A 27,062-nucleotide genomic window follows, 5' to 3' on the forward strand; every position below is an offset into this window, starting at 1 on the left:
GTGGAATCAGCACCCACCTTCCCACTACTGCAGACCAAAATAGCTTTTCTGAGGGGTTGCCTGACTCTGATGTTCTGTTCTCTGACAACTTCCGTGCTCCTTGACTTTATGCAAGGGGGATTCCATTGCTCTGGCAACATCCTCTCTGTAATTAGTGAGGAAATAAGCACTCAGGGTTGGAATGAACCTTAAGGCAACATCCAAGCCTCGCTAATTGATGGAAATAGGTGCAGATACTCAGAAAAGAAAGCTGGGGGCTGCCATTTTATTGAGTCCCTACTATGTACTAGATTTCTGAACACGTTTGCAAAGTAGACAATGTTTTTACAAATAAGAAAGTTGAAACTCAAAGGAGGAAATTGAAGACACATTCTATCAACAGAACCAAGATTATATCTGGGTTTTTCACTATGTATCTCAGGCTATCCTTGGATTCATGAACTGGTGATTCCTCTTGTCAGACACCTAAATGCTGGATCGGTTGCTAGGTCTGGTTAAATCTAGGTCCAAATAAAATATATGATCAGTAGATAATGTGGTAGCATACCCCTGTAATTCCAGCACTTGAGAAATGGAGGCAGAAAGAGTTTATGAGTTTGAAGCCAGCCTGGGCTATATATTGAGATCTTATCTTAAAAACCAAATATATTATTTATTAAGCACTTGCCATGTGGTGGACAGAGGGTGAAGTGTTTTATTTTTATTAATTGATGTAAGATTGCCACAAAACCGTGAGGTGAAGATTAATAATATTCATATGCTGACATCACAGGTGACAATGAGGCACAGATGAGCTCAGACGACGTCAGCATCACAATTAGTGCAGCTATTGATTTCTAAGACTGATATATGCATATATATAGTGTTTGATATAGTGTGTGTGTGTGTGTGTGTGTGTGTGTGTGCATGTGTATGTGTCAGTCCTGGACTTAAACTCAGGGCCTTCGCACTGTCCTTGAACTTTTTCACTCAAGGCTAGTGCTTTACCACTTGAGCTACACCTCCACATCTCCACTTCTGTCTTTTTGGTGTTTAATGGGAGATAAAAGTCTCAAGGACTTTCCTGCCTGGGATGGCTTAGAACTGTGATCTTCCAGTCTCAGCCTCCTGATTAGGTAGGAGCCTCCAGTGCCCAGTGGAGCCAAGTATCTTTGAAACAGTTTTTTGGACCCCATGTCCCAGTCTAGGAGTTCTATATGTCAGCTCTGCCCACTTGTCCCCATATGCCACACAACAAGACCTGGAGAAAGGTTATTATATAACTGCCACGAGAAGGGGGCACTGCAGTACATTTCCAGCCATCTTTGGGGTATAGACATGAGCTTTAGCCTTGCATAGACAATTAATTGGGGGGGGGGGGAGGAACTAAAAAGTATGCATAATTATTAAATGGCCCTGTTCCTGGCGTGGTTCATCATTATTTTGGTCATTTTTGGAAAGAGTTCTGGCAGAGCTGTTATTGCTGCCATGGCTGGTACATCAGGATCTCCTGGTGAGCAGTAGTATGTCTGATGATGTTCTATTGTTCCCATGGTCCCTGTCATAAAGTTGTCATCCATTGGTGTCAAGCCCTGTCCCTCCCAGACCTCAAGGGCATTGCAAGGGGCTGCAGAGAGAATGGCTTAGAGCAGAGTCCCACTCAAAAGGGACACAGACATTCCAAGCTTTCCTCCTGCTTTCAGTAAATCCATGGCTCCAGAAAAGGCAGCTTTTAAGTTCTCCTCGCACAGTTAGATTGGGAGCAGCTCAAGTCGTGACTGCTTAAGTAACTATTGAACTGAGATAGCCAGGTTTGACACAAGGATTGGGGTGGAAGGAGACATTCCGGGAGCACTTCTGATCCCTGGATGCCCATCTGGTGGCAGAAATGAACCAGCTGAAGGCAATGCTGCCTTTCCTTGCTTGTGTGGGGAACCATGTAGAGGATGACAGCATTGAGACCTAGGAGGAAGAGAAACTCTCATTTATGGTCTGTGCTGAAGAGCTGATATTCATTTAGCTGCTTCTTCAGCTTCACTGTGAAATTAAGAGAAAGAATCATGTGTTCTCATTCTCGATATCTGCAGGTCCTCCTTCTCCTTCTTCTTCTGGTAGTACTGAGGAGTGACTCAGGGCTTTGAGGTGGCTAGCTTTCTGTCACTTGAGCCACCTATCCCTCTTTTAGCCTACTTGCTTTAGTTTGTTTTCAGATGAATTCTCCCACTTTTTGTTCAGGCCAGTTTTGGAACTTGCTCTTCCTACTTCTTCCTCCTGAGTAGCTGGGATTATAGACATATATTACCACACCAGCCTTGATCAAAATTTACTGATGAACGAAGAGTCAACTTGGGGCAGCATAACTATAAAGAAATAATGCTGAATGCTGATACTAACTCACTCTCCTAGTCACGCATTAGGAAACATTCATCTGTAACTTTGGGACATAATTATGTATGTCGTTATTAATCTAGACACATGCTGAGAAGATAAAGGGCAAGCAATAATAACATTTTGTTTATATAGAAATTGTGCAGTTTGCAGAGACTCCATGTGTCATCTCATCCATGTCAACTCTGCAGTATGACTTGGTTTGGTTTTTGTTATTCTTTGTTTATCTCTAGAAAGAGCCTAGTTATGGAGTCCAGGCTAAGGCAGGAGAATTTTGAGTCACATTCTGCCTCAGGTCCCTCACACTTCCTGATGCAGAACTCCACAGGTTAGTCACTTTCAGATGAGATGAAAAATTTCTATCTTATCCATTCATTTTTTTTTCTGGACTTTCTTTGCTCAAACAAATGCACATTGTTCTCTTCTAGTGGAGAAGGGAGTGGATTGTTATTTTTGATGTTTATACAGCAGGATGTTGCTCTCTTTAGAATAAAGTTAGGAAGGAGAAGGTAAGGGATTGCTCTGAGAATTGAATGTGAAGTGTTTAGCACAGTGCCTGTACCTTGTTAATGGTTCTTTGCTCTAATTTTTTTTCCTCTTACTCAAGTGAATGGGTTATCTGTGTCCCTGGTTAGAAACTAATGAGTAAATTGAGGTACTTCAAATGACCAGCACAGCCTGGTGGAAATTTCCTGCATCTCTATAGCCCCCTTCCCCCCCCCCCCCCGCTTTTTTTAAATTTCTGGTTCTCTTCTGTCCCTTCTTTCCTTTTTCTTTTGTGCGGGTAGTAGGCTTGAACTTAGAGCCCGTGCGGTTCCAAAGCCACAGCTTCACCCCGGCTTTTTGGTGGTTAATTGGAAATAATAATCTCCCGGACTTTCCTTTTCTCAGGCTCGTTTCCAACCTACATCCTTAGATCTCAGCCCACTGAATACAGGTATTTAGGGTAACTCTGTAGAGCAATAATAGCAAATGCAAATAAGATAATGGCAACATGGAGACGAATGATACAATTCTAACTCTTTTTCCCTCCAAAATGAGCGTGGGAAACGGCAACTCCAAACCCCCTGCTCCATTTTTCTCAAGCCTGCACCTCCGGAGTTCACAGGTGTGTGCCTGGGGCGACAGCAGGTTAGAGCTAGCGCGATGGCTGCCTCCTGGAGGGGGGGGGCTTGCCTACCAGCTTGTGGGGTTAGACTGGACCTGCCCCCTCCCTCCAGGCAGGGTTCGAGGCTCCCAGCTCCATCGTCCAGTTTTCCTCCTTATGATTTTGTGTGATTTTTTTTGGGGGGGGGGCTCAATTCTGCGAAGTTGCTCGATGGTACGTGGATGGGTGCGGGTGGATGGGTGCGCATGCCAGTCCAGGACCTTTGCCTGCGCTAGGTGCTGAGTCCCTGCTCCCCCTCTCTCCCCCACCCATCCCGGGCTGCACTCGCCTTTTCCCGCCCAGCCCCACCAGCGTCGGGGCGCCCCCACATCCATCCCAGCAGGAGCCTGCCTCGGGCCTGCGGGCACTGGCGGGCACTGTTGGGCAGAGGGACGCACAGCCCGGCCCTGCCTAGCCCCCGGCTCCTTCCTTCCCTCCCAGCGCCACCCCCTCCAGCAGCTAGCTCCATCTTCAGGCGTGCTGTGCCCAGAGGGAGGCGTGGGTTCCCCCAAACTCCCTCCTCGCCGCCCTCCCCCACAGAGGCCCCCAGTCTCCCAGCATCCTGACCTCCGGGTCTCCCGGGATCGGCGCGCACGCAGCGCGGCGGCCGCTCGGGTGGAGGCGCTGTGGCGCGGGCCGCCCCCTCGCGCCCGGGGCGCCGGCTGGGCTCGGCCTCCGCCTCCGCCTCCTCCCCGGCCTCCGCCTCCCCGTCCCGGGTCCCCGCCCTCCTCGGCTGTGCTGGCGCGGGGGGCGGCACTGAGGAGTCGCCGGTGCCACCGCGGCGTCACACGAGGGCGGCGGGCGCGGGGCCGCATCCGCATCGGCCGCTGCGGGGCAGCGAACAAAGAGGTGGAGCCGAGGCGCGAGGTAGGGCGCAAGGGGGGCGCAAGGGGCTCCGTACCCCGGAATCCCAGCGGTGGAGGAAGCGGGGGGAGGGGGCGCCAGCCCCAGGCAGCCTGGATCGCTCCCCCACTCTTGGAGAGCCCGGGATCGCCCCCCCTCCTCGTCCGCCCGGATCTGCGGGCAGGGAGCCCGCTGCTTCTCCGGCGTCCTCGGAGCAGGAAGCTGCCCCGGCTGGGTGCCGCGGTCTCCCGGGACGCAGCCCCGCACCTGGGGCTCCCCGGAGCCGGGGCGTCCGGAGACTGTCGCCGGCCCGGGTCTCGGTCCGGGCTGATGGATCTCTTCCCGCCGCGCACTCTGTGGGGCTGGAGTTGTGCTACTTAAAAGGCTGCACGTTCATTTTTTTTTTTTTAAATTAAGTCCTTGAAAACTTCCAGCCATGGTGTGTGTGTGTGTGTGTGTAAATTTTTGTCCTCGGCCTGACCTAAAGGGAGGCGGGGACGAGACTGTGGGGTCTGATCCCCCATTCTGAGGCCGGTTCGGCCCCCCGTCCCAGCTTGGGACGCGGGTCCGCTGCCCCCAGCCGCCACACCTGGCTCCGGGCGTGTCCAGGCGAGCGCGCGCGGGTCCCGTACCTGTGCGCGGCCGGGGGGCGCGGGGCACGGCAGGGGCGCCCCACCCTGACCTGCCCAGAACAGCTGTGAACGCGCCCCGGTCGCCCTCACCCCTTCCCGGCCGTGGCATTTATCTGGCCGCTGGTGCTGGATGGGGGGGGAGGTTTGGGTGGGGGGGAGGATCGGCTTGGACCCCGCCTTGGGTGCTTTCCCCAGTGGCCCGCCCCGGCTGTCTTCGGATTCTCAGACTTTTCAGCAGCATTCCACCGTGGAATTCTTTGAGTGATCCTTTTGCTACATTTTCTGAATGGGCTTTAGGACAGGCCGTTCCGAAATCCGTTTCACAGTTTGTCAGTTGCTGCCATGAAAGGTGGCTCTTGTTGTGTTAGCTGTTTTTCTCGCAAAGCACAGTTGTATCTTTGAGGCTGATCACCCTTCAGTTGTGTGTGTGTGTGTGTGTGTGTGTGTGTGTGTGTGTGTGTGTGTGTGTGTGCAAGCAGGTACTGGGGCTTGAACTTGGGGACTGGGTGCTGTTCCTTGGTTTTTACATTCAGGGCTGGTGTTCTGCCACTTGACCCTCAGCTCCACTTGTGGCATTTTGGGGGTGGCTAATTGGAGACTTTCCTGCTCAGGCTGGATTCAAACCGCAGTCCTCAGATCTCAGCCTCCCCCTCCCCCAGTAGCTAGGATTACGTGAGTCACTACCACCCTGCTTAGACAGGTCTATTTTGAAGACAAGGAAGAATCGAGTGTGTGTGTTTTAATACTGGGTTCATTTGCCATAGGGATCATTAATGTATGGGTTTTTCTTTCTTTTTTTTTTTTTAACACGGTGAAGTGCATTGTGAATGGAGATGTTCAGAAGATTTTTAAAGTAATTTCAGGTAGAGAAAACTTTCACTTGTATCTGTTCGGCGTCTCCTATGAGCTGAGGACGTGTATTAAGACACCTAGTACCATTCATAGAGCCAAAGGGATTGTGTTCATTATTGTTTCTCACATATCCTGTTTATTGCAGTAATGATGGATAATACTTGAGAGCTCTTTCTGAACAGTGAAGTTCTGGATATCTTGAGGGATTCCTTCTGAGTTGTCTAAAAAAGCATGTTTTGTTTTTAATTGTTGACTTTGGAGTTTAGAAACCACATTTCATAGCAAAGCTCCACTGCAGAAAAAGCACATTTGTATACTCCTCCTACCCCCCCCCCCCAGTTTTGGTTCTTGGCTCCTCTGTGAACTTTTTCCCCAGGAACACTAATATTCTCTCTCTTCTTCCCCCACTCCCTCCCCCCTCCAGTTCCAGAGTGAAGTCTGAAATGGGTGTTACATGAATCGTTTTAAAGGCTGCATACAGCTATGACATCTGCGAAGCCTGTTTCTCAGTAAAGCAGATCAAGATGGATGAGTCTGCCTTGCTGGATCTTCTGGAGTGTCCTGTGTGTCTAGAGCGCTTGGATGCATCGGCAAAGGTCCTGCCTTGCCAGCACACATTTTGCAAACGATGCTTGCTGGGCATCCTAGGTTCCCGGAATGAACTTAGATGTCCTGAGTGCAGGACTCTGGTAGGCTCTGGGGTGGAGGAGCTTCCCAGTAATATCCTGCTGGTCAGACTTCTGGATGGCATCAAGCAGAGGCCTTGGAAACCTGGCCCAGGTGGAGGCAGTGGTACCAACTGCACAAATGCATTAAGGGCTCAGAGCAGCACAGCAGCTACCTGTAATGCAAAGGACCTGCAGAGCTCCCAAGGTGGACAGCAGCCTCGGGTACAAGCCTGGAGCCCCCCTGTGAGGGTAAGTAGCCTGCAGAAGCAGTGCCATGATGATAGGTGGTAAGCACCACATCTTTTCTTTATTCAGCTCTGTGTCTATCAGATCAGACAGGAGAATGTTGTGCCTCAGGATTTAACACTGATTTTTTTTTTTCATCTTGGCATGAATTTGGACACAAATAATTCCTTTTTTTCCCACTTTGCTTTTCATGTAGTCTTTGTTTTCTTTTAAATACATTTTGAGAAGCCCTAAAGCAATGATTTAAACAGTAGTCTTTGTTCCCATTTTAAAGTGAAACTTTGCTGTGATCTTACCCTTTGGATGGACTTGGGAAAATCATAATTGTGTTGGTACCATGCATACATCTATATTGTTAGTATGTATATGAGCAAATCATAAGTAGAAAATCTAGCCTTAACTTTTTTGTTTTGTCTTGGGGTTTGAACCTTTGTTCTACCTCCTCTATTTGCTTGCTCAGCTTGGTTCTACTACTTGAGCCACACCTCTCCTTTTGTTTTTAGCTGATTATTTTAGAAGGGATTCTCGGGTCTTTTCTTTCCAGTCTGGCTTTGTCCTGTGATCCGCCAGGTCTCAGCCTCCTAAGTAGCTAAGATTATAGGTGTGAAGTGCCAGCGGTTGGCTCAGCCCTTGGTATTTATGTTGCCTAGAATCAGTCTGTTGGTTTTATGAATGTACTGGACAGAATTTAGTGGTTGGAGGAATTCTTAACAAATCATGGCCACAGGTAGCAGAGTTTCGTTGCCATGGCAACCACAGTTCACTTAAGACTATGCTGAAGCTTTCACTGAAGCATCTAGCATTATGAGCAGGGAAATGAAACATTTCTATCACAATGATTTTTCTTGTTGCTTGGAATGAAACAATTTTAGGTAAAGTTAAATATTTGTACTGCTCCACTTTAAATTTCTAGAAGTATGATATTCCAAATAAATATCCAAATAAATTACGTCTTATAGGCAGAGTCTCTGATAAAGGTGTGCTTTTGTTGTCTTTTTGTGAAGGTGAAGGGTAGCGATGGACATCAGATAATGAAAACAATTTCATTTTTTGTTGGAAGAAGCACTTTACTAATGGCAAATGATAAATGGTTAAATTGGATGAGGATTTTTTTTTTTTTTTTTTTTTTTTGCCAGTCCTGGGCTTGAGCTCAGCGCCTGAGCACTGTCCTTGGACTTTCTCGAGGCTAGAGTTCTACCATGTGAGCCTCAGCACCGCTTCCAGCTTTGTGCTATGTATGTGGTACTGAGGAATCGAACCCGGGTCTTTGTGCATGCTAGGCAAGCACTCTACCACTAGGCCAAACTCCTGGCCCCGGATAAGGATTTTTATTCTTCAAATGTTCATAGTTAAAACTTAAAGCTCATTTCTTTCACTTAATCTAGAACTGTCTGGCCTCTGTCACAGAGCAGTAGTTACCTTCTCAAGCTTATCTTTTTACAAATGTGGTGATGTATTTGCATCACTAGATGTCATGTGTAAAGCATTTAAATCATTAGAAAACTGGATCATTAGAACAGTTTGATCACTCTAGTGAGAGTGTAAAATTTCTTTTTTCTTTCTTTCTTTCTTTTTTTTTGTGCTGGTACTAGGACTTGAACTCAGGACCTCAAGCCTTTTCTTGGCTTTTCCTGGTTTATCACAGTAGCCATAGCTCTAACTGCCAACTGTGGTTAATTGTAGATAAATCTCATCACATTTTCTGCTCTGGCTGACTTTGATTGCTGGTCCTTAGATCTCGGCCTCTTGAGGGCTAGGATTACAGAGGTGAAGGCACCAATGCCTAATAATATTTCTTATAATTTTTTTTTTGCCCATACTGGGCCTTGAACTCAGGTTCTGGACACTGTCCTTGAGCTTTCTCAAGGATACTGCTCTACCACTTGAGCCACAGCACCACTTCAGCCATTTCTGTGTATGTGGTACCAAGGAATCGATCTCAGAGCTTCATACATGCTGGGCAAGTCCTTTTTACCTGTAGGCCAAACTCCTGGGCCTGTTTCTTGTAATTTTTTTCTTTTTTTTTTTTTTTGCCAGGCCTGGGCTTGGGCTCAGAGCTTAAGTATTATCCTTGGGTTTTCTCAAGGACAGAGCTCTACCACTTGAGCCACAGCACCACTTCTAGCTTTTTTCTATATATGGGGTACTAAGGACTTGAACTCGGGTCTTCATGCATGCTAGACAAGCACTCTATGGCTAGGCCAAACTTTAGATCCTGTTTCTTGTAATTTTTATTGAATCTCTTTTTTTTGTAAAGGTAGAGAGAACTTTGGGTTTGGGTATCCTTATTTAGATGTAGCCTGTTAAAATGGATCTTAAGCTTTTCTATATTTTTATTTCCTTTATTTTGTAGAGTTCACTGATATTTTGACTGGTATGTATGAAATCATGCATATTTTATCCCCAGAACTGGTGATCAGGCTGATAATTTCTGAGATACCATACTGAGGTCTGCTTACTTTAATGAAGGGGTAGATTTGCATCTTTGGAGAGGTTTTCTTTCCAGTTAATTAGACTAGTGAAAGCATAGCTTCTGGCTATGAATAGGAGTGAGCCAGTTACTGCCTTACCTGTTGTGAGGAATGTAATGAATGTTTGATCACCCAAAGAAAAGGAATTTAAGGAGAAGCTCAAACATTCCACTCAACGTCTATTGAATCTGAGGTTTTCTTTCTAATGTAAAAAATTGACTTGTTCCACCCTGCTTTTAAGTGATTGCTCTTTTCTTTGAACCGCTGATGTGTCTTTGTTCGTTTATTTGGAGATCTGGATCCTGTTTGTATTTTTCTGGATCTTATGATTTTTCTAATTTACTTCCTGTTTCTTGGTTGGCATGAGAATAATTACTTGCAAAGAAGTTTCACTGAACTTGGGCCTTATAGTTTGGATAAAATCATTGTGGTGAGGCTGGAGGTATGGTTCAAATGGTAGAGCCCCTGCCAGCAAGTTCCAGGCCTTGAATTCAACCCCTGTATGGCCAAAACAAACGCCCAACGCCCAAACAAACAAGCAGACAGTTGAAGTGGATCAAATGGGAGATGTCTATTGCTTTGCAGAGGCTGAATTGAAATAAATAATAAAATACTGATGAGAAGAACCAAGTTTTTTGAGTCTCATTAGCATTTGCTAGTCCACTACTTTTGACTTCAAGTATTCACAATAATCAAGGCTACAGATACAGTATAAAGTCCTGAGACTTTTTTGTGTATGCTGATAGTGGGGTTTGAACTCAGGACCTGGGTCCTGTCCTTAGCATTGTCAATCAAGGCTGGCATTCCATCACTTGAGTCACAGCTCCATGTCTGGTTTTTTGATGGTTTATGAGAGATAAAAGTCTAAGGGACTTTCCTGCTGAGTCTGGCTCCACACTGTGATCTTGAGAATCAGCCTCCTGAAATGTTAGGGATTACAGGTATGAGATACCAGCACCCAGCAAAACAGCATTTTTCCAAAAGGTACTGCTTTTAAAGGCAAGAAGTTTGCCAAGTGCAGCCACATGGCAGTTGTATTGCATTCCTTTGAACACCTCCCTGAGGTGAATGCCTGCAATAGATCACAAATGTGCATCTTCCTCCCTTAAGAGGTTCTGACACAGCCCAGTGGTGCCGAGAGCCTGCTCCCACATGTCCTGCCAAGCTGAACATGATAACTTGTGGAATGTCGCTTCAGTTTACTCCTTGTGTTTTGTCTTCCTGTGGCTTGTTGACCATGTGGCTCCCTCGTGCAGTCGGCTGAAAGGTTGGTTGAATGTTATCAGCAGATTCAAGCATTCCCAATGCCTGGCACACCTTGTTCTCTGAATTTTTGTGTTTCCTGCCTGATAAGAAGGAGATAAGGAAAGAGTGAATGTGGGGTTGGAGTCACCAGTTGTTTATCCCAAGTAAAGAATTCCTGTTGGGTTGTGGCCAAAGTTAAGTAGTAGAATGAGCCACTCAAAGAAGGACGTATATGAGATACTGTATCAGTGGAGTTAGGGAAAAAAATATACCTATAGAAGATTATAGCTATCCAGTCTTCTGTATGTTCATCTATGGCTATATGTGTCTGAATGGCTTGGAAAACATGTTTAAGAAATTCCTATTGAAAGCTAGGTGTGCTGGTGGCCCATGCCTATAATCTTAGCAAATCAGGAGGCTGAGATCTGAGGCTCACAGCTCAAAGCCAGCCTGAGCACAAGTCTGTGAGATGTGAGACTCTTCTTTTATTTTATTTTATTTTATTCTTTTGCCAGTCCTGGGCTTAGACTCAGGGATTGAGTACTGACTGTCCTTAGGTTTTTCTCAAGGCTACCACTTGAGCCACAGCACTACTTCTGGCTTTTTTCTGTGTATGTGGTACCGAGGAATCGAAACTGGGTTTTTGTGCATGCTAAGCAGGCACTCTACCATTAGGCCAAACTCCTGGCTGTGAGACTCTTATCTCTAATTAACCACCAGAAAACCAGGAGTGACATTGTGGTGTAACATAGTAGGGCATTAGCTTTGAGCTAATGAGCTCAGGGACAGCACCTAGGCCCACAGTTCAAGTCCCATGACTGACAAAGTGGTAGAGCAATAGCCTTGAGCCGAAGAGTTTAGGAACAGCTCCCAGGGCCAGAGTTCAAGCCCCACGACCACAAATACAAAAAAAGAAGAGAAAAGAAAAGAAAGCAAAAAAGAAAAAAAAAAAGGAATTCCTATTGAGTTGTGAAACCTCTGCTTTCTCTGGGTAGTTGCATTGGTTTAAGATCTATTCGTAGCTGTGCATTTTTTTAAGTCCATGTCACTATTACTACATGACTTCCTATTGTCACCACGTTTAAGTAACTCTGTTCAGTACAAATTTATCATGTGGGGCTGGGAATTTGGCCTGGTGGTAAAGTCCTTGCCTAGCATTCTTGAAGACCCAGGTTTGATTCCTCAGCACCACATACACAGAAAAAGCAGGAAGTTGAAGTAAGCCAGACTCAAAGGAACTTAGGCTCAATGGTTTCCCTCATTTGTCATAATCAGTAGAAACCTTGGGCTCTACTAGCAGAGATCTGCAATAGAGCAAAACCTTGATACATAAGGCCATATAGTATGAAGCTAATTGAAAGGACCTCCAGGATATTGAAACAAAAGCCATATAACGAATGATTGTTGTCCTTAATGTACTATGTTATCCCTTATCTCCTTTGCTGTCCCTTGGGTATCTCATATTGTTACAGTATCTCACTTTGTTATCTGATATATTGAATTTATTTGTATTTGGTTATCTGAAACTTGATAGGGAAGGGGGGAAAACCAATACGGGGAGTGGGTGGTGGGTGGGGGGAGGGTAATGGGTACCAAGACATGTGAAAGGGTATCAATGTATGTGAATTAATGCACCTTCTATCTGGCAGATATCATGTAACCCTTTTATTAATTACAATAAAAAATATATATATATATAAAAGCAGGAAGTGGTGATGTGTTTCAAGTAGTAGAATGCTAGCCTTAAGAAAGCCTTAGGACAGTGCTCAGGCTGTGAGTTCAAGCCCCAGGACTGACGTGAAAAAAAAATTGACCATGTGATGACTAATTAACAGTACTCTATCTATTCTTTCCTTCCTTTAACAAGCATTTATTAAGTGCTTACCTGGTGCCATCCCTGCTGGATAGATCACCATGGCCAACACTTACTTGTGATTGTGGTCAGTCTCATGGCAGAGGTTGATAATGTAATAGCAAAGCAGGTCTGTAATTAAGTGTGGTGAGTTAGATGATGGAGAGCTAGGGGAGGGGATAGGAGCAGAGCCTGGATCTGGTGTGAGAGTAAAGAGTCCATGTGGGCTTCTTAATGATCAAATGATTGTGAGTAGGTGGTTCAGAGCTAGACGGGAAAAGGCCGAAGGGAAGAGCTCTCCAAAAACCCTTGACCTGCTGTAGAAGAGAGGTGGTGTCTAGGAAGAATGGACAGATGGCTAAGCATGATCTTCTGAGACAGGAAGGGTAGGGAAGTCTAGATGTGAGGCATACAGGTGAAATCTCCTTTCCTTCGCAGATGCCCAGTGACAGCGTCCATGTAATGAGCTTCATGTTCAGTGGTCTCTGGTTTAAGTAAAGCGTGGTGAAGCATGGACATGTGCCCTTCCTGCGTGGAAAGGTCAAAGAGTATTAACAGAGTTGATGTCTCTGTGTAAGTGGGGATGAAGGTTGTGTTAACTCAGAGTGGACCTAAGTAAGACTTTCAGTGAACTAGGTTGAATGAGAGAGATGTTTTGATGTTTTAGAATGGCAGAACTCACGTGGGCAACGTGGCTTTTGTGGTGGTCAGGTTTTGTTTTTTTTTGTGGTGAATACTCTCAATTATGAATTCTACTCATCATTTCCTCTTTGACCCTTGTTTCACTCCATGCCTGCTTTATCTCTGGTCTTTATGTTTTCCTACGTCAGGTTCATATGTATGGCAAGGGTCACGGGTCTTTTCATTTTTCTTCCAGGAACCTCTCACATATGCAGAGCTAGTAGTCTAACTACCACTGAGCTATCTTTCTAGCTCTAGGCTCTGGGATGAGGTAGAGTGAGGAATGGGGAAAGGAGTCTTTATGCAAACTGATCGGTAATTTAAAAGTGTATGCTAAGATTAGAGGACTATGATTATAGGACAATGGTTACATGTTGTAATGTTGTAATGATGGTCATGTAACATTTGCAATCATGGGGCCAGGAGTTTGGCTTAGTGGTAGAATGCTTGCCTAGCATGCACAAAGACCCAGGTTCTATTCCTCGGTAGCATATACTTAGAAAAATGCCGGAAATGGTGCTGTGGCTGAAGTGGTGGAGCACTGGCTTTGAGAAAGCCCAAAGACAGTACTTGGGCCCAGAGCTCAAGCCCCAGACTGCTCCCTTCTAACATTTTTAGAGACTTCTAATAGTGGCAACCTCAAAGAGGAAGATTCTGAGCCCTTAGTTGCCCTTCTCCATGCATCTTCCTGAATTCTCCTCAGCATATGTGGCTTTCAGGGCTGGGTCAACTGGGTGTTTGCAGTTGTTCATGAATGGTGACATACAGATAAACTGTAAATACAGTGTTTTTAAACGAGGCATGGAAGTGGGCTCTTTCAGGGTGGGTGGTGGGTGGAGGGGAATGGAGGTGCCATTTAAGATGGGTGATGGTGGCAATTCCTGCAGTGGATTATTTGCAAGGTGAAATAGAAGAAAAGTGAGCAGGAGAGGATGAGGGTGAGGATGAGTTTTTGAGTTACAGGAAAATTGTGCAGAAAGGTATGGGCTGTCAAGTTTCTGCTAGCCTATGGAAATAAATTTCTTTACCCAACATCCTATTCCTTCCCCTCCCCCTCTCCCCCCTCCCCTTCCTTCTTTCTGTCAAGAACAAAATCATTTGGAAGTACTGCATTTTGCAGAATCCATTTCAGAAATGAATAAATACAAGTGAAGTTTCATTATGGTAAAATGTGGTGAAGAATTATACAGACACAATACTGAAGTTTACTGGAGGCTATCCTTCCATGTCTAGTTTTAACTTGGGGGAATTCTTCAAGTAGCACAGGGGCAATAGGACAAGAATGTTCTATGAGGATAAAATCGTCCTGGCCTATGTACATTTCCTGGATGTGTATATTAGCACTGATGTTTAAAAGCCAAGCATTTCATTATGATACAGAGAGTTAATTCTTGCAGAACTATTCTTGCTTTTCAAATTACATAACTGTCTGTGTTTTAAATGGCTTTTAAAAGGTTCAAAGATTTTGTCTGAGATAGGCTGTTAATATGTGGTCTACACTGGCCTTAGATTATCTAACCCCAGCTGGCCGCAAGCTCACTATCTTCTTGCCTCAGCCCCTTAAGTGATAAGATTCAGGTCCTGTCCCATCATGTCTGGTTATAAATCTTTTCTTTTTTCTTCTTGTGCGGGTATTAGGACTTAAGCTCACATTTGGCTTTTTTTTGCTTAAGGCTTGCATTCTACCACTTGGTACACAGCTCTACTTCTGGCTTTTTGCTGGTTAATTGACAAACTTGAGATAAAAGTATAGCATACTTTTCTGCCCAGGCTGGCTTCAAACTGTGATCCTCAGATTTCAGACTCTTCAGAAGATAGGTTCATAGGCATTAGCTACTGGTGCCCGGTCCCCGCTCCATCCCTTTAACATTAAACACATGGATTAAACATTAATGACTTTAATAAAATTAATTTTTAAACCATAAATTTTTATTTGCCCAGCTTAGTAAGGAATGGCGTTTAGTCAGCAATCTCCTTTTTCCCCATGAATTAATTCCAGCATTTCATGTATTTTAGGCTCCTTTTTTTTCATATATTTTAGGCTCCTTTTTTTTTGGTGCCAGCCCTAGCGTTTGCACTCAGGGCTGAGGTGCTGTCCCTGGGCTCTTTTGTTCAAGGTTCTATCACTTGAGCCACAGTTCCACTTTCAGCCTTTTTTAAGAGGCTAATTGGAAATAAGAGTCTCAAGACCTTTTCTACCCAGGCAAACCACAATCCTAAAATCTCAATCTCCTGAGTAGCTAGGATTAAGGCATGAACTATCAGTCATTTTTTTACTCCTTCCTTGCTCCCTGCAGCTAAATACAATTGAGGAGCTGAAGCTTAGGAAGCTGAACTCCTTTTTCTACTTTGGGTAGACCTAATTATTTTCATTCATGACTTCGCTGTACCAGTATCAGTGCTTGTTTCTTTTCTGCTCATTTTTTTTTTATAAAACCAGTTTAGAATATGGGAAAGTATTTTAAAAAAAGTGTTAACAGTGTTATACAAAGGCTGTGATGTTGTTGGAACTCAAGTGTTGGTTGAGAGGCCCTGTTAATGTGACAGTTTAAAATGTTTACATATCACCTCTTGCAAGAAGATCCAAATCTGGCATCAAATGTTGTATGAGGTAAACGTTAGCCTTGTTAGTGCTGTGACAAAAATGCCCCACATTAACAAGTTAAGGGGGAGGAAGGATTTATTTTGGTTGATATTTTCAGAGGTTTCAGTCCGTCCTGAGCAGGGCATGGTGGAGTAGCTGCTCACCTCATGGAGGCCAGGAAGCAGAGAAGACGAGGACAAGGAAGGAAGCAAATGAGAGTATGCCAGTAATTGAGCTTTGTTCTTTTTCTTTGTGTTCTCCTCAGGCCCCAGCCTATAGGATGGTGCTACTCACATTCAAGATTAATCTTCCTCTGTTTCATTAATTCTCTCTGGAAAAAACTTCATAGTTGCACTAAGAGGGCTGCATGAATTCCTAATCTCCTAGGTATTTCTCAGTCCAATTAAGACTAACCATCTCTAAGTGTGAACATGTATTTAGCTGAGCCTCTCCAATGTGGTGACAAGAATGAGCTGACCTGGCTTTTAGCCCTAGCTTTGCAATTTTTAGGCCAATTTGTTTTCTCTTCTGTGTGGACAATCTGTTATTTTCTCTTTTATAAAATAAGGTTTACTGGATTCACAGAGTTCATTTTTGCAGCTTGAAAATTCTAGACATAATTACCTGAGTAAAAGCTGTTTGTGATATTAAACATTTAAAACAAACCAAGCACGGTGGCTCACGCCTATAATCCTAAAAATTATACTGGACAAAGAAGTCCACCAGACTCTTATCTCCATCTGACCGCCCAAAAAAGCCAAAAGTGGAGTTGTGGCTCAAGTAGCAGTCTTGAAAAAAAAAAAGCTCAGGGACAACACCTAGGCCCAGGACTGACTGGCACACACACAGACACACACACACACAGATACCAATCTCAGTTTGTTCAAACCATGATATCATAATCTTGGTTTTGGGTGTTTTTTTTTTTGTTGTTGTTTTTTTGGTGGGTCATGGGGCTTGAACTCAGCCTGGGCACTGTCCCTGAGCTCTTCAGCTCAAGGCTACCACCCTACCCTTCAGCCAAGCCCCACTTCCCGTTTTCTAGAGGTTAATTGGAGATAAGAGTCTCAGGTCCTTTTGTGCCTGGGCTGGCTTAGAACCTTGATCCTCAGATCTCAGCCTCCTGAGTGGCTTGGACTCTAGGTGTGAGTCGACGTCGTCACTGACGCCTGCTGAGGTATCTCAGTATCATCTTCATGAGCTAGCCTGTGCCTTTCATGATCAACTACCATGGACGGCAGTAGTTTGTTAGAAGGCCACACTGCCTGCTGTGGGAACCTTCCATGAACTGTCCTGAAATCTGCCTGTTTAGCAGACATAGAGCAGAGAAGGGAGGACCAGATAGGGTGGAGCTTGACTTAGGATCCAGCTGTAGGCGGGACTGCTTTGCTTGGTTGGCCTCTTCAGCCTGCCATCACTTACCTCTGTCCCTTCTCGTGTAAAATTGTGGTCAGGTCTAAAATTCCATCACTTAGGTCCCATCTTAATAAGCTGTTGCATTGGGGAGTAAGTTACCAACACCTGGATTCAGGAAACTTGTTCAGATCAGGGTGGCAGGTAACAGTTGCCTTGGGGTTTCATTAGCCTGTAGTGAGGGGCTTGGTAGGTGGTGATTGTGTAACTTATCCTCTGAGTTGGGATGCTACTTAAGATTTGGTATGGGGGCCGGGAGTTTGGCCTAGTGGTTAAAGTGCTTGTCTAGCATGCATGAAGACCGGGGTTCGATTCCTCGGTACCACAAACATAGGAAAAAGCCAGAAGTGGTGCTGAGGCTCAAGTGGTAGAGCTCTAGCCTTGAGAAAGTCCAAGGACAGTGCTCAGGCCCTGAGCTCAAGCCCAGGACTGGCAAAATAAAAAAGAGTCTCAGATCCTCTGGGGCTGGGAGTTTGGCCTAGTGGTAGCGTGCTTGCCTAGCATGCATGAAGACCTGGGTTCAATTCCTTGGTACCACATACATAGAAAAAAGCTGGAAATGGTGCTGAAGCTCAAGTGATAGAGCTCTAGCCTTGAGAAAGTCCAAGGACAGTGCTCAGGCCCTGAGCTCAAGCCCAGGACTGGGAAAAAAAAAAAAAAAAGATTTGGTATGGTCAGGAATAAGCCAGAATTGTCTGGGGCAAATAGGGCCATGTGGTGATTCTACCTGAGGGCAACGTGGGTGAGCCCAGGATACATAAGAAGGTTTCAACAAATGTGGTGAAGATGCCAAGGAATACACAGTCTTTTCAAAGATATTCAAAACCACGAAGCAATTGACTTCTTCTTATAAATGCTGCTTTAAAAATACTCTGCTTCTTGCTGGACAGAAACTGTAAAGGTGAGGGATTTAGCATCAGAGAGATGTGTGGATTCTTGTGAAATGAGGCTGATCTACTTTCTGACTTCATTGCAGGAGTTGAGCAATCTGAAGTACTTAAGACAGTAGTTTCTCAATAAATATCAGTACCTTTGTTTTCTCTTTCGAGGAATTAGGTCTTTGGATCACACTGTAAAATAAACTACATGTGCTTGTTTGGGGATGGGCTGGGTAAGTCATCATAATTTAATTAATCAAAAACTATAATTAATACTGCCAGACATTTTGTACTATTTTAGCCTACTTCATGAACACCTAAGCAGTTTCTCGGCTGGTTGACCACCAAGGAGACTAAGTATGGAATGTTTCTACCACTGATTATAGTAAGGCTGGCTTCAAACTGAGATCCTTCATATCTCAGCTACCGTAGTAGCTAGGATTATAGATGCAAGCCACTGGTACCTGATTAACATGTCTGGTTTTGATCACACACATAACCAAATGCATTTATCTAACTGATTAATTTTGGGAATGTAGTAGTAAAGAGTCTTGCTGTCCTTCAACTCTGAACACATACTCATATGTATGTATATATATGTATACATATATATGAGTATATAGTATTATATATAATTTGTATGCATTAATGATATATTTATCGTTAAAGTATTCACTTGCTGATTTTATATGGTGAGCACTTTATGACAGTGGTCTTCTACGGTATTTTAAAAATATCTTAATAACAATATTTCAAATCTTGATGGTAACTCATTCCAATGTCTTGCAGTCTAGCCAGGAAATTCCGAATAAGCTCAGTGACTGCAGTTAATCTCCCGTCTATCTCATCTTAATGTACTACTAGGGCCCCCTGTACTTGATTCTTCTGGGACTTGTTGGCTATCCAGAGCCCACACTTCCTTCCTAGACATTTTTTTTTAATCTGGACTAGATAGTGGTGTTTCCTTTATATGCATCCTCCTTGGACTCACTTTAAATTGTTTTGGTCCTTAGCTTCTGATTCTTCTACCTCTTACTCATCTTATTTGGATTCAAGTTGGGAGGGGGGTCTTAGCTGGGTGAGGGAGTTCAACACAGGGCCTCATGTTGTGGCTGGGCTGTCACGTGACCTTCCTGAGCACATTGCTTGTTTTGTACCCTTGCTTTTTTAGGCTTTAAAAATAACTGCCTACACTGTTGATTCATTCTTTGCCTAGACATCACATGGTCCCTTTTACTTGAATTTAATTTTCTTCCATCTCCAGTGGTTCATTTTTACCACCTTTCCAATTAAGCAGCCTCCTGCTGCTTCTGTAATCTTTATGGCTGTGTCACCAATTTGCAACGATTAACAGGAATTGAAAAATGTCAGTCTAGATGCTGTTTCTTTAATAAATGTTTGCAGTTGGATGGTTGCTTGGTTTTAAACACATCTGTAACTTGTTTATTGCTTCAAGTTCAGTGTCCCCTGCCCTGGTTAGGCATTTAATTATTCTCTAATTGTGTTTAAGTTTTGTCCTCTGTACCAAAAAGGAACTTGAGGACAGGGGCAAGTCTTTTGTATTTTATATCTTTCTTCGATGCTTTCTAAACTTTTTGATCTGGGGATTAAACCTAGGCTGTCTGATGTACTGTCTTGCTGAGTTAATAATACCCTAGACCCCTTTGTTGTTTATCATGGGAAAAAGTATTAAGTATACAGTTCAATAAGAACTCTTATTTTAGTATTTATTTATTTATTTTTTCTCTGGCACTGGAGCTTGAACTCTGAGCCTTTGAGCTTGCTTGGATTTTATTTATTTATTTATTTATTTAGTTATTTAGTTGGTCATGGGGTTTCAACTCAGGGCCTGGGAACTATGCCTGAGCTCTTTTGCTCAAGGATAGTGCACTAGCATTTTGAGGCATAGTGCTACTATCTTGGCTTTTTCCCAGGTGCTCTACCACTTGAGCTACCCTCCAGTCTAGCTTTGATGTGTGAGAGATAGAATCTCATACACTTCTCTTACCTGGATTAGTTCTAAACTGTGATCCTCCATGCCTCAGCCTCCTGAGAAGCTAGGATTACAGTGGCGAGCCCCTAGGGCTCGATGGAATAGGTGGATGACTGCCCACATTCCAAACTCCCTACATCCATTTGACACATTCATGGCGCCGTGAGGGAATGCCGAACCACACATCTATTTTGAGTGAGCTCAATCACATTCATTTTCCTATCATTTAAATCAGCAATAAAAGCATCACTCAGAGGCTGCAGAGACCATTGTGTAATCCCAACTAGCAGTGCCGCCCAGAATGGGGAGCCCTTGAAACACCGTTGCTGCACCCATCTTGGTGGTGTAGAAATCATGTTTTTCTGCTTTACTAGAAGAAAATGTTCTGCTGTGTTGAGTCAAAAGCCTTATGAAAGTCAACTTATCACCTGTCCCTCGGACAGTGCATACTAAGTGGAACACCAAATCAACCTTATAGGAATTAGCAACCCAACAGTTATAGTGGTTTTGCTAAACACCTTGTGATTTCTTTGCTTATGAATCTGCTTTGGGAATGAGAAGGAAACATTTAATAAAGGCTTCTGACTGGGTGCAGCTCCTCTGTCTCAGAAGTCACTCTGGAGAAGGGCACATGATGGGGTTTTAAGGAATAGTACCCCCTCATTTGAAATCCCAGGAGAGGCGACATCTGCATTCACAATTAAAATTCATTGGGAATGGAACAGAAAGAGGGGGAGGAAAAAAAGGGCAGTTAGAAGAATAAATTAGTCCCCAGGGTATCCCTTGCAATTCTCACATCGTAAGCTAGCCAGCTATGATAGGAAACATGACAGGGGCCCTCTGGGCTATGTAAAACCATACCTGTAAGAGTCTGAAATCTCTTGGGTTGTTAATGTATCTATCAACTATTTGACTATATGCCTGGGAATTACCTTGAGTTATTATTACTTGTCCTGGGAGAGTAAGCTATCTGATACCAACAGATATGTAATACTATCTCTCCCTGACATTTTCATTGTAGATTAAAGACAGTAGCAGATCTCCAGGGAGGAATATGCTAGGAAAGTTGGGGACTTTTTAGCAGTACATCATAGTGTGGGTTTTCCAGGTCTGCAATGAATGAAGAGTCTTGTGTAGAGACAGTAGGGATTCTATGTGAATATTTTATTATGTAAATTCACATGTGTTGCTGGGCTTAACATTTCCTTCTAAGTGGTCCAAACTTTTGTCTTTTTGGCCAAGAGGCAAGTTTTTGCTTTTCCCTACAATAACCTTACTTAAAAAGTTCTCAGCCCTCCCCTCCTCCCCTGATTATTTATTTTGTTGTCTAGTGGTATCAAGGCTAGTATTTGGGCAGAGGGTCTGCCTCAGATTTAGTTGCTGTCTTATCTTTGTTTGACTGCCTCATGCCGCCATCATCTATTTTATAACTGGGCTGTGGCCAGTTTAAGATTCTGTGGGGGTGCCTTATGGTCGAGATTTATGTCCACATTTAGAATGTAAAGGGAAAGAATTTGTGCATTGATGATGAATGCATTCGTTCATGAGCACATATGTATGCTCTGTGTCTGGACTGAAAGGTCACTATTTCTTGGCAGTATTTATTAAGACATACTAGAATACTAAGCTGAAGAGTAGAATAGACGGGTCAAAGATGAGTTGAGTCAACTAGCTTTGCATACTCTGGGGATATGTTTCGTAAGCTGGAAAACTCAACATGGTTTAAAACATGAAAGTGTCATCCCTCTTATATGAGGCCTGTGGTATGATTTAATTGCTTTTACCTGTCACATCTTACATGGTTTTGGGGGCTCTGGACAGCAACCCAGAGTCCTTATTAACGCTTGCAGGCACACAGTGTGTCCTGCATGGTCTCTGGGCATAGCCCCAGATGATCAGCGGCGATGTGAACTAGTCACAGTTTCAATGGATGATTATCAAGGCCTTCTCTTTCATGTGTGACTGAGGAGTGAAATGACAAGTTTCATTAATAAAATAAAAACACAGGTGAAAGAACGGAACCATTTCTGGTAGCCTGTGTACCCCGAAATCATTAAGCAATGAGGCAGATTCCCTGTCATTGAGGCATTCCCAGCAGGTGAGGTCACTGTGCCCTTCCTTAAAGGTGTGTGTGTGTGTGTGTGTGTGTGTGTGTGTGTGTGTGTGTGTGTGTGTGGTGTGTCTCCACCCTTAGCACTCCATTTCTCATAGTCCTTAAACTAGGGCTTAAGTTTACCTGTCCATTAAAAGTTTTAGAAAGACAATGACACCTATCCCAGAGGTTTTTGTGGACTCTGAATTGACAGGAAAAGACAGGATGCTTCTGTTTTTCCAATAGCCGCTTGGAGAACAAAGGAACTGTTCACTGTGACTTTTCATGTAGCTCTAATAAAAGTGGGGTGAATGGTCATCTTGTTCCATGCTTGGTTTTAAGGGTGTTTGACTGGGATTACATAAAACATTTGCATTCAGTTATTCTGAATAATGAAGCCACGGAGAGGGATGTGTATTGTGGAATGTATTAAGTGATAGCTAGATTGACTTGTGCATGTGTCCATGCAGATATGTGTGTGTAGGGGTGCGCTGATGCTGGAGATTAAGCTCAGAGTCTTAGGTTCTCACTTGGTTTTTCTTCCAAGGCTGGTGATCTACCACTTGAGCCATACCCCCACTTCTGGCTTCTTGCTGGCTAATTGTACATAAGCCTCTTGGATTCATCTGCTTGACTCGGCATTTGAACCATGACCCCTGTCTCAGCCTCCTGAGTAGCTACAATTGTAGTCATAAGCCATCAGTACCTGACATTGGATTAGATTTTTTTTTTTTTTTGCCAGTCCTGGGCTTGGGCTCAGGGCCTGAGCACTGTCTTTGTACTTTCTCAAGGCTAGAGCTCTACCACTTGAGCCTCAGCACCACTTCTGGCTCTTTTTCTATGTATGTGGTACTGAGGAATTGAACCCAGGTCTTTGTGCATGCTGGGCAAGCAAGCACTCTACCACTAGGCCAGACTCCCAGCCCCGAATTAGAAATTTTAATGTGGCTCCTTACCTCTCCCAATCTCATGAAACCTACAGGGTGAAGACAGAGACTACCAAAAGATATATTGAAACAGTCTCCTAACCTTGTTCCAGCTGGGACTGCAGGCATGCAGCACCTCATCTAACTTTCCTTTGTTACTCTCTTCTTCAAAGACTTATCATGGCCATTACACTTAGGAAATAAAACCAAGCTGTGTCTTTTCCTCTGCCTTCCTCTCCTGCTTATCTGTTCCATTCTCAGCCTTACATGCCGTAGCTGGAGAAAGCCTAGGGTTTTGGCCCCTGGTCTTTGGCCTGCTGTTTTACTTTGCCTTTGGCCTCCTCTTACATATGACTTCTTCTAAGAGTTATTTCTGATCACCATTTCCAAAAAATTCCTTTTCTCTCCTGTTCTTCTTCTTTCCCCACCCTATCTCGTTTTTCTTTTTCTTTGTGGTGCTTATGTTTGTCTAAAATGATATTATAAATGTATTTATTTGCTGTCTTCAATACATATTAAGCTGTGAGAAAGATTTGGCTTGGTGTCTTACTGCTTGAACCCTCAATATTTTACAACACTGCCTCATACCTAGAATCTGTTAAACATAAACAGAATGTACCTGATACATATTGGTGTTTCTTTGTGTGTGTGTGTGGGGGGGCTTCCTGAGCACTGTCCCTTAGCTGTTTCACGTAAGGCTGGAGCTCTACCACTTGAACTGCAGCCTTGCTTCCTTTTTTTTTTAAAAACAGTTAATTGGACATAGAGTTCTATATGCTTCCTTGTCCAGATTGGCTTAGAACACAGAGCCTCATATTCTGAGCCTTATGAGTAAGTTAGGATTATAGGCATGATCCACTGGTCCCCAGCTTGGGTGTTAAAGTATTCTGCAAGCCTCATGTCGAAGAGTGACAAGCAGGGAGATGGTGATTAGTCACTGAGATGTGGAAGTTGGCTGTGAGTCTTTGGAGAGGAAGTGTCATGTCTTGCTTACTTGACATTTTACTTTGGATTGTTGTTTTGTGAAGATCATTAAAAAAAAAAAACGACACGCAAATAAATTTGCCATGAGTCTTTCCTTTCAGCCCAAGAGATGAGCAACTGATTTCAGAGTATCGCACAGCTCTGTTTTTAGCTCTTGGAAATGAATTTAAATCCTTTTGAACTGATGGCGTTGGTGTAATTCAGCACCCGTACTTTTAAAGCTACCCAGAACACTTGACAATCAGAGCATGGAAAGGAACACTTTTGTTCATGTATTTCTGCAAACTTTTATGCTTCACATAGTCTTGGGAAGAGAAGTGACATTGTTTTCTGTACCTAAAACTGTTTAAGCAGTGGGTGGAAACACTTCTTAATCTTGGCTGTGTCGTGACTGGCGCATATTTTCTCCTACGATGGAGTGTGGATTCAAGTTGGCCTGTAGTCATTTTGTTTTTCTCTTTGCAAAAGAATACAACTGTATTAGGGCTTGATTCTTTTGAGTGTCAGGAGCCTGGTGAATGTCAGAAATGAATATCCTTTTCTGATATGAATATTGTACATAGGATATATATGTATATATATACACATATATATGAATATATACATATACACCATAAAACACACGTATATATCATAATACATACAAATACATATATGTATATACCCACATATGTATTATATGGGAAACTCATGAAAATCTCCCCATGAAGGCTGTTAGAACCATATCTGCAGTCACTTGATTAGCCAATTACCATGTTTGAGTCTGTTTGCATTTTCATCAACGTTTCAAGGCAAGCTGGTGTAACGCGTTGTGAAACCTCTTTTATTTTATTTGGACTTTAATCTCCTTCCTAAGGGAAGGAGCTCTCATGGCCTAAATACTTTCTGATGGTCCCACCATCACGTCTTCACCAGCTGGAGTTTGGGAGGGACCCGTTGGAACCTTGGATTGGGCAGTCAGTCCCCAGAAACAACATGGAGCAGTTTCTGTGAGGTGACGGTGTCTGACACTGCCTGTGGATGGAAATAGGCATCTTCCAGGTGAGCACTGGAAGTCCAGCATTGGGAAACATGATGGTTCTGGGGAAGTCTGCCTTCCTGCTTCTGTTCTATTGTCAGCTCAAAGTGACAGTCCTTTTTTTTTGTTGTTATTTTTTTATTAAAGAAGTTATTAACATTGACTTTTACGTCATATTTCAAATGACATGTTTAACAGACAAGTATTCAACAAGGGAATCTCTATATACAATTACAGGCTCTTAATTTTTAGAACATAATCAAAATTAGGCTAAGGGTTTGCATATCATAGATACGTATTAATCAATTAATTAATCACTTAATCAATAAAACATTATGTCTATAGGGTCATAAGTTTTTATATCTCTGTAGTTGTGTTTATATTTCCAATACCATGTCCACATCATTGAGCATGCAAATACTGAGTCCTCGCTCTTGGACTGTTTGGATCTAATAGCCACATATTAAGGATACCATGTGCCTTTTGTTCCTTTGGTCTTCAGATAGTCCTTTTTTTTTTTTTGCCCAACCTGGGCTTGGGCTCAGGGCCTGAGCACTGTCCTTGGACTTTCTCAAGGCTAGCACTCTACCACTTGAGCCTCAGCACCACTTCCAACTTTTTGCTATGTATGTGGTGCTGAGGAATCAAACCCGGGTCTTCATGCATTCTAGGCAAGCACTCTACCACTAGGCCAAACTCCTGGCCCCCAGATAGTCCTTTTAAGAAGTGTCATGATCTAATCAGACAAAGTGTAGACCGACCCTCTCCTTCCTCTGCTTCCCTCCCTCCCTCCCTCCCTCCCTCCCTCCCTCCCTCCCTCCCTCCCTCCCTTTCTCTCCTCTCTCTTTTCTTCCCTCCATCCTTTTCGTGGTACTTGCCAGGCAGGTGCTCTTCCACAAAGCCATGGCTCCAGCTCTTTTCTCAATCATTGCTTTTGAGATAGGTGATGTGCACGGATTGTGGTCTGCCCAATTTTCTCTTCCCATTGTAGCTTGGTTGACAGGCACATGCTATTACACCCAGCTGCTTACCATTATGCTTGACTCTGGTGGATTTTTCTGTCTGGGCTAGCTTGGAACTGCAGTCCTCCCAAGCTACTGGGTCTGCTCTTCTGAATATCCCACTTATATTTTCTCTTTACCTTGTCTTCATTCTTGGTTTGCTTTTTCTTCTCTTTCCTTGCTGCCCCTTCCTCATCCCTCCCACAGTTTCTCTGTCTGAAAGTCTGTCTTTAGTCATCACTCTCCAGTCTTACTTTGGTAATTGGCACTTGAATTTATTTATTTTTTTTGCCCAGTCTATTGGCTTGAACCCAGGATCTGGACACTGTCTTTGAGCTTCTTTTTACTCAAGGATAGCACTCTTAACACTTGAGCTACAGTGCTACTTCTGGCTTATGTGCTACTGGGGAATCAAGGATTCATGCATGCTACATAATCACCAGACCACTAAGCCACATTCCCAGCCTAAACTTTCGGAATTCCTTTTTTGAGTTAATTTTACTTTTTATCAAGGTAAGTTCATTACATAAAAGAGTTTCACTGTGATACTTTCAGACCTGTATATGATATATCTCCATTGACTCATGTTGGGTACCTAGGCTGATTCCATAGCTTAGTTATTTTGAGTATTTCTATAAAAAATGAATGTGCAAATATCTTTTGTATGTTGCTAAGAGCTCTTAAGCATTTTTTGATTCATGGTAGACAAGTAATGGAGAATAAAGTACATAACAAAAAGGTAGTTTGAAAATTAAAAAAAAATTATCAGTTATGGGGCTTGAACTCAGGGCCTGCGTGCAGTCTCTGAGCTCTTTTGCTCAAGGCTAGTGCTCTACTAATTTGAGCCACTTCTGCTTTTCTGGTGGTTAATTGGAGATAAAAATCTTATAGACTTTCCTGCCTGGACTGACTTTGAACTACCATCTTCAGATCTTAGTCTCTCTCTCTCTCTCTCTCTTTTTTTTTTCCAGTCCTGGGCTTGAGCTCAGGGCCTGAGCACTGTCCTTGGACTTTCTCAAGGCTAGAGCTCTACCACTTGAGCTTCAGCACCACTTCTGGCTTTTTTCTATGTATGTGGTACCGAGGAATCGAACCCGGGTCTTCATGCATGCTAGGCAAGCACTTTAACCACTAGGCCAAACTCCGCACCCGGATCTTAGTCTCTTAAG

The 27,062-nt window shown here is 43.7% G+C and overlaps 1 protein-coding gene across 2 annotated transcripts in view; it reads left to right on the forward strand.

Annotated features, from left to right (window-relative positions):
* Positions 1-4,307: 4,307 nt before the first annotated feature.
* Positions 4,308-27,062, forward strand: part of Sh3rf1 (SH3 domain containing ring finger 1) — a 138,447-nt gene continuing 115,692 nt past the window's right edge. Inside the window, exons 1-2 of one of the 2 annotated variants that reach the window (XM_090354207.1) lie at positions 4,308-4,381; positions 6,266-6,758. In XM_090354207.1, the coding sequence (XP_090210333.1) occupies positions 6,366-6,758 (393 nt within the window). In that variant the 5' untranslated portion in view covers positions 4,308-4,381; positions 6,266-6,365. Of the gene's footprint in view, positions 4,382-6,207; positions 6,759-27,062 lie in introns of those variants that run through there. The other variant, XM_090354208.1, reaches the window with a different exon arrangement.

This window comes from Megascapheus bottae, chromosome 20, assembly GCF_031878675.1.
Source record: "Megascapheus bottae isolate mThoBot1 chromosome 20, mThoBot2.hap1, whole genome shotgun sequence".
Lineage (NCBI taxonomy): Eukaryota > Metazoa > Chordata > Mammalia > Rodentia > Geomyidae > Megascapheus > Megascapheus bottae.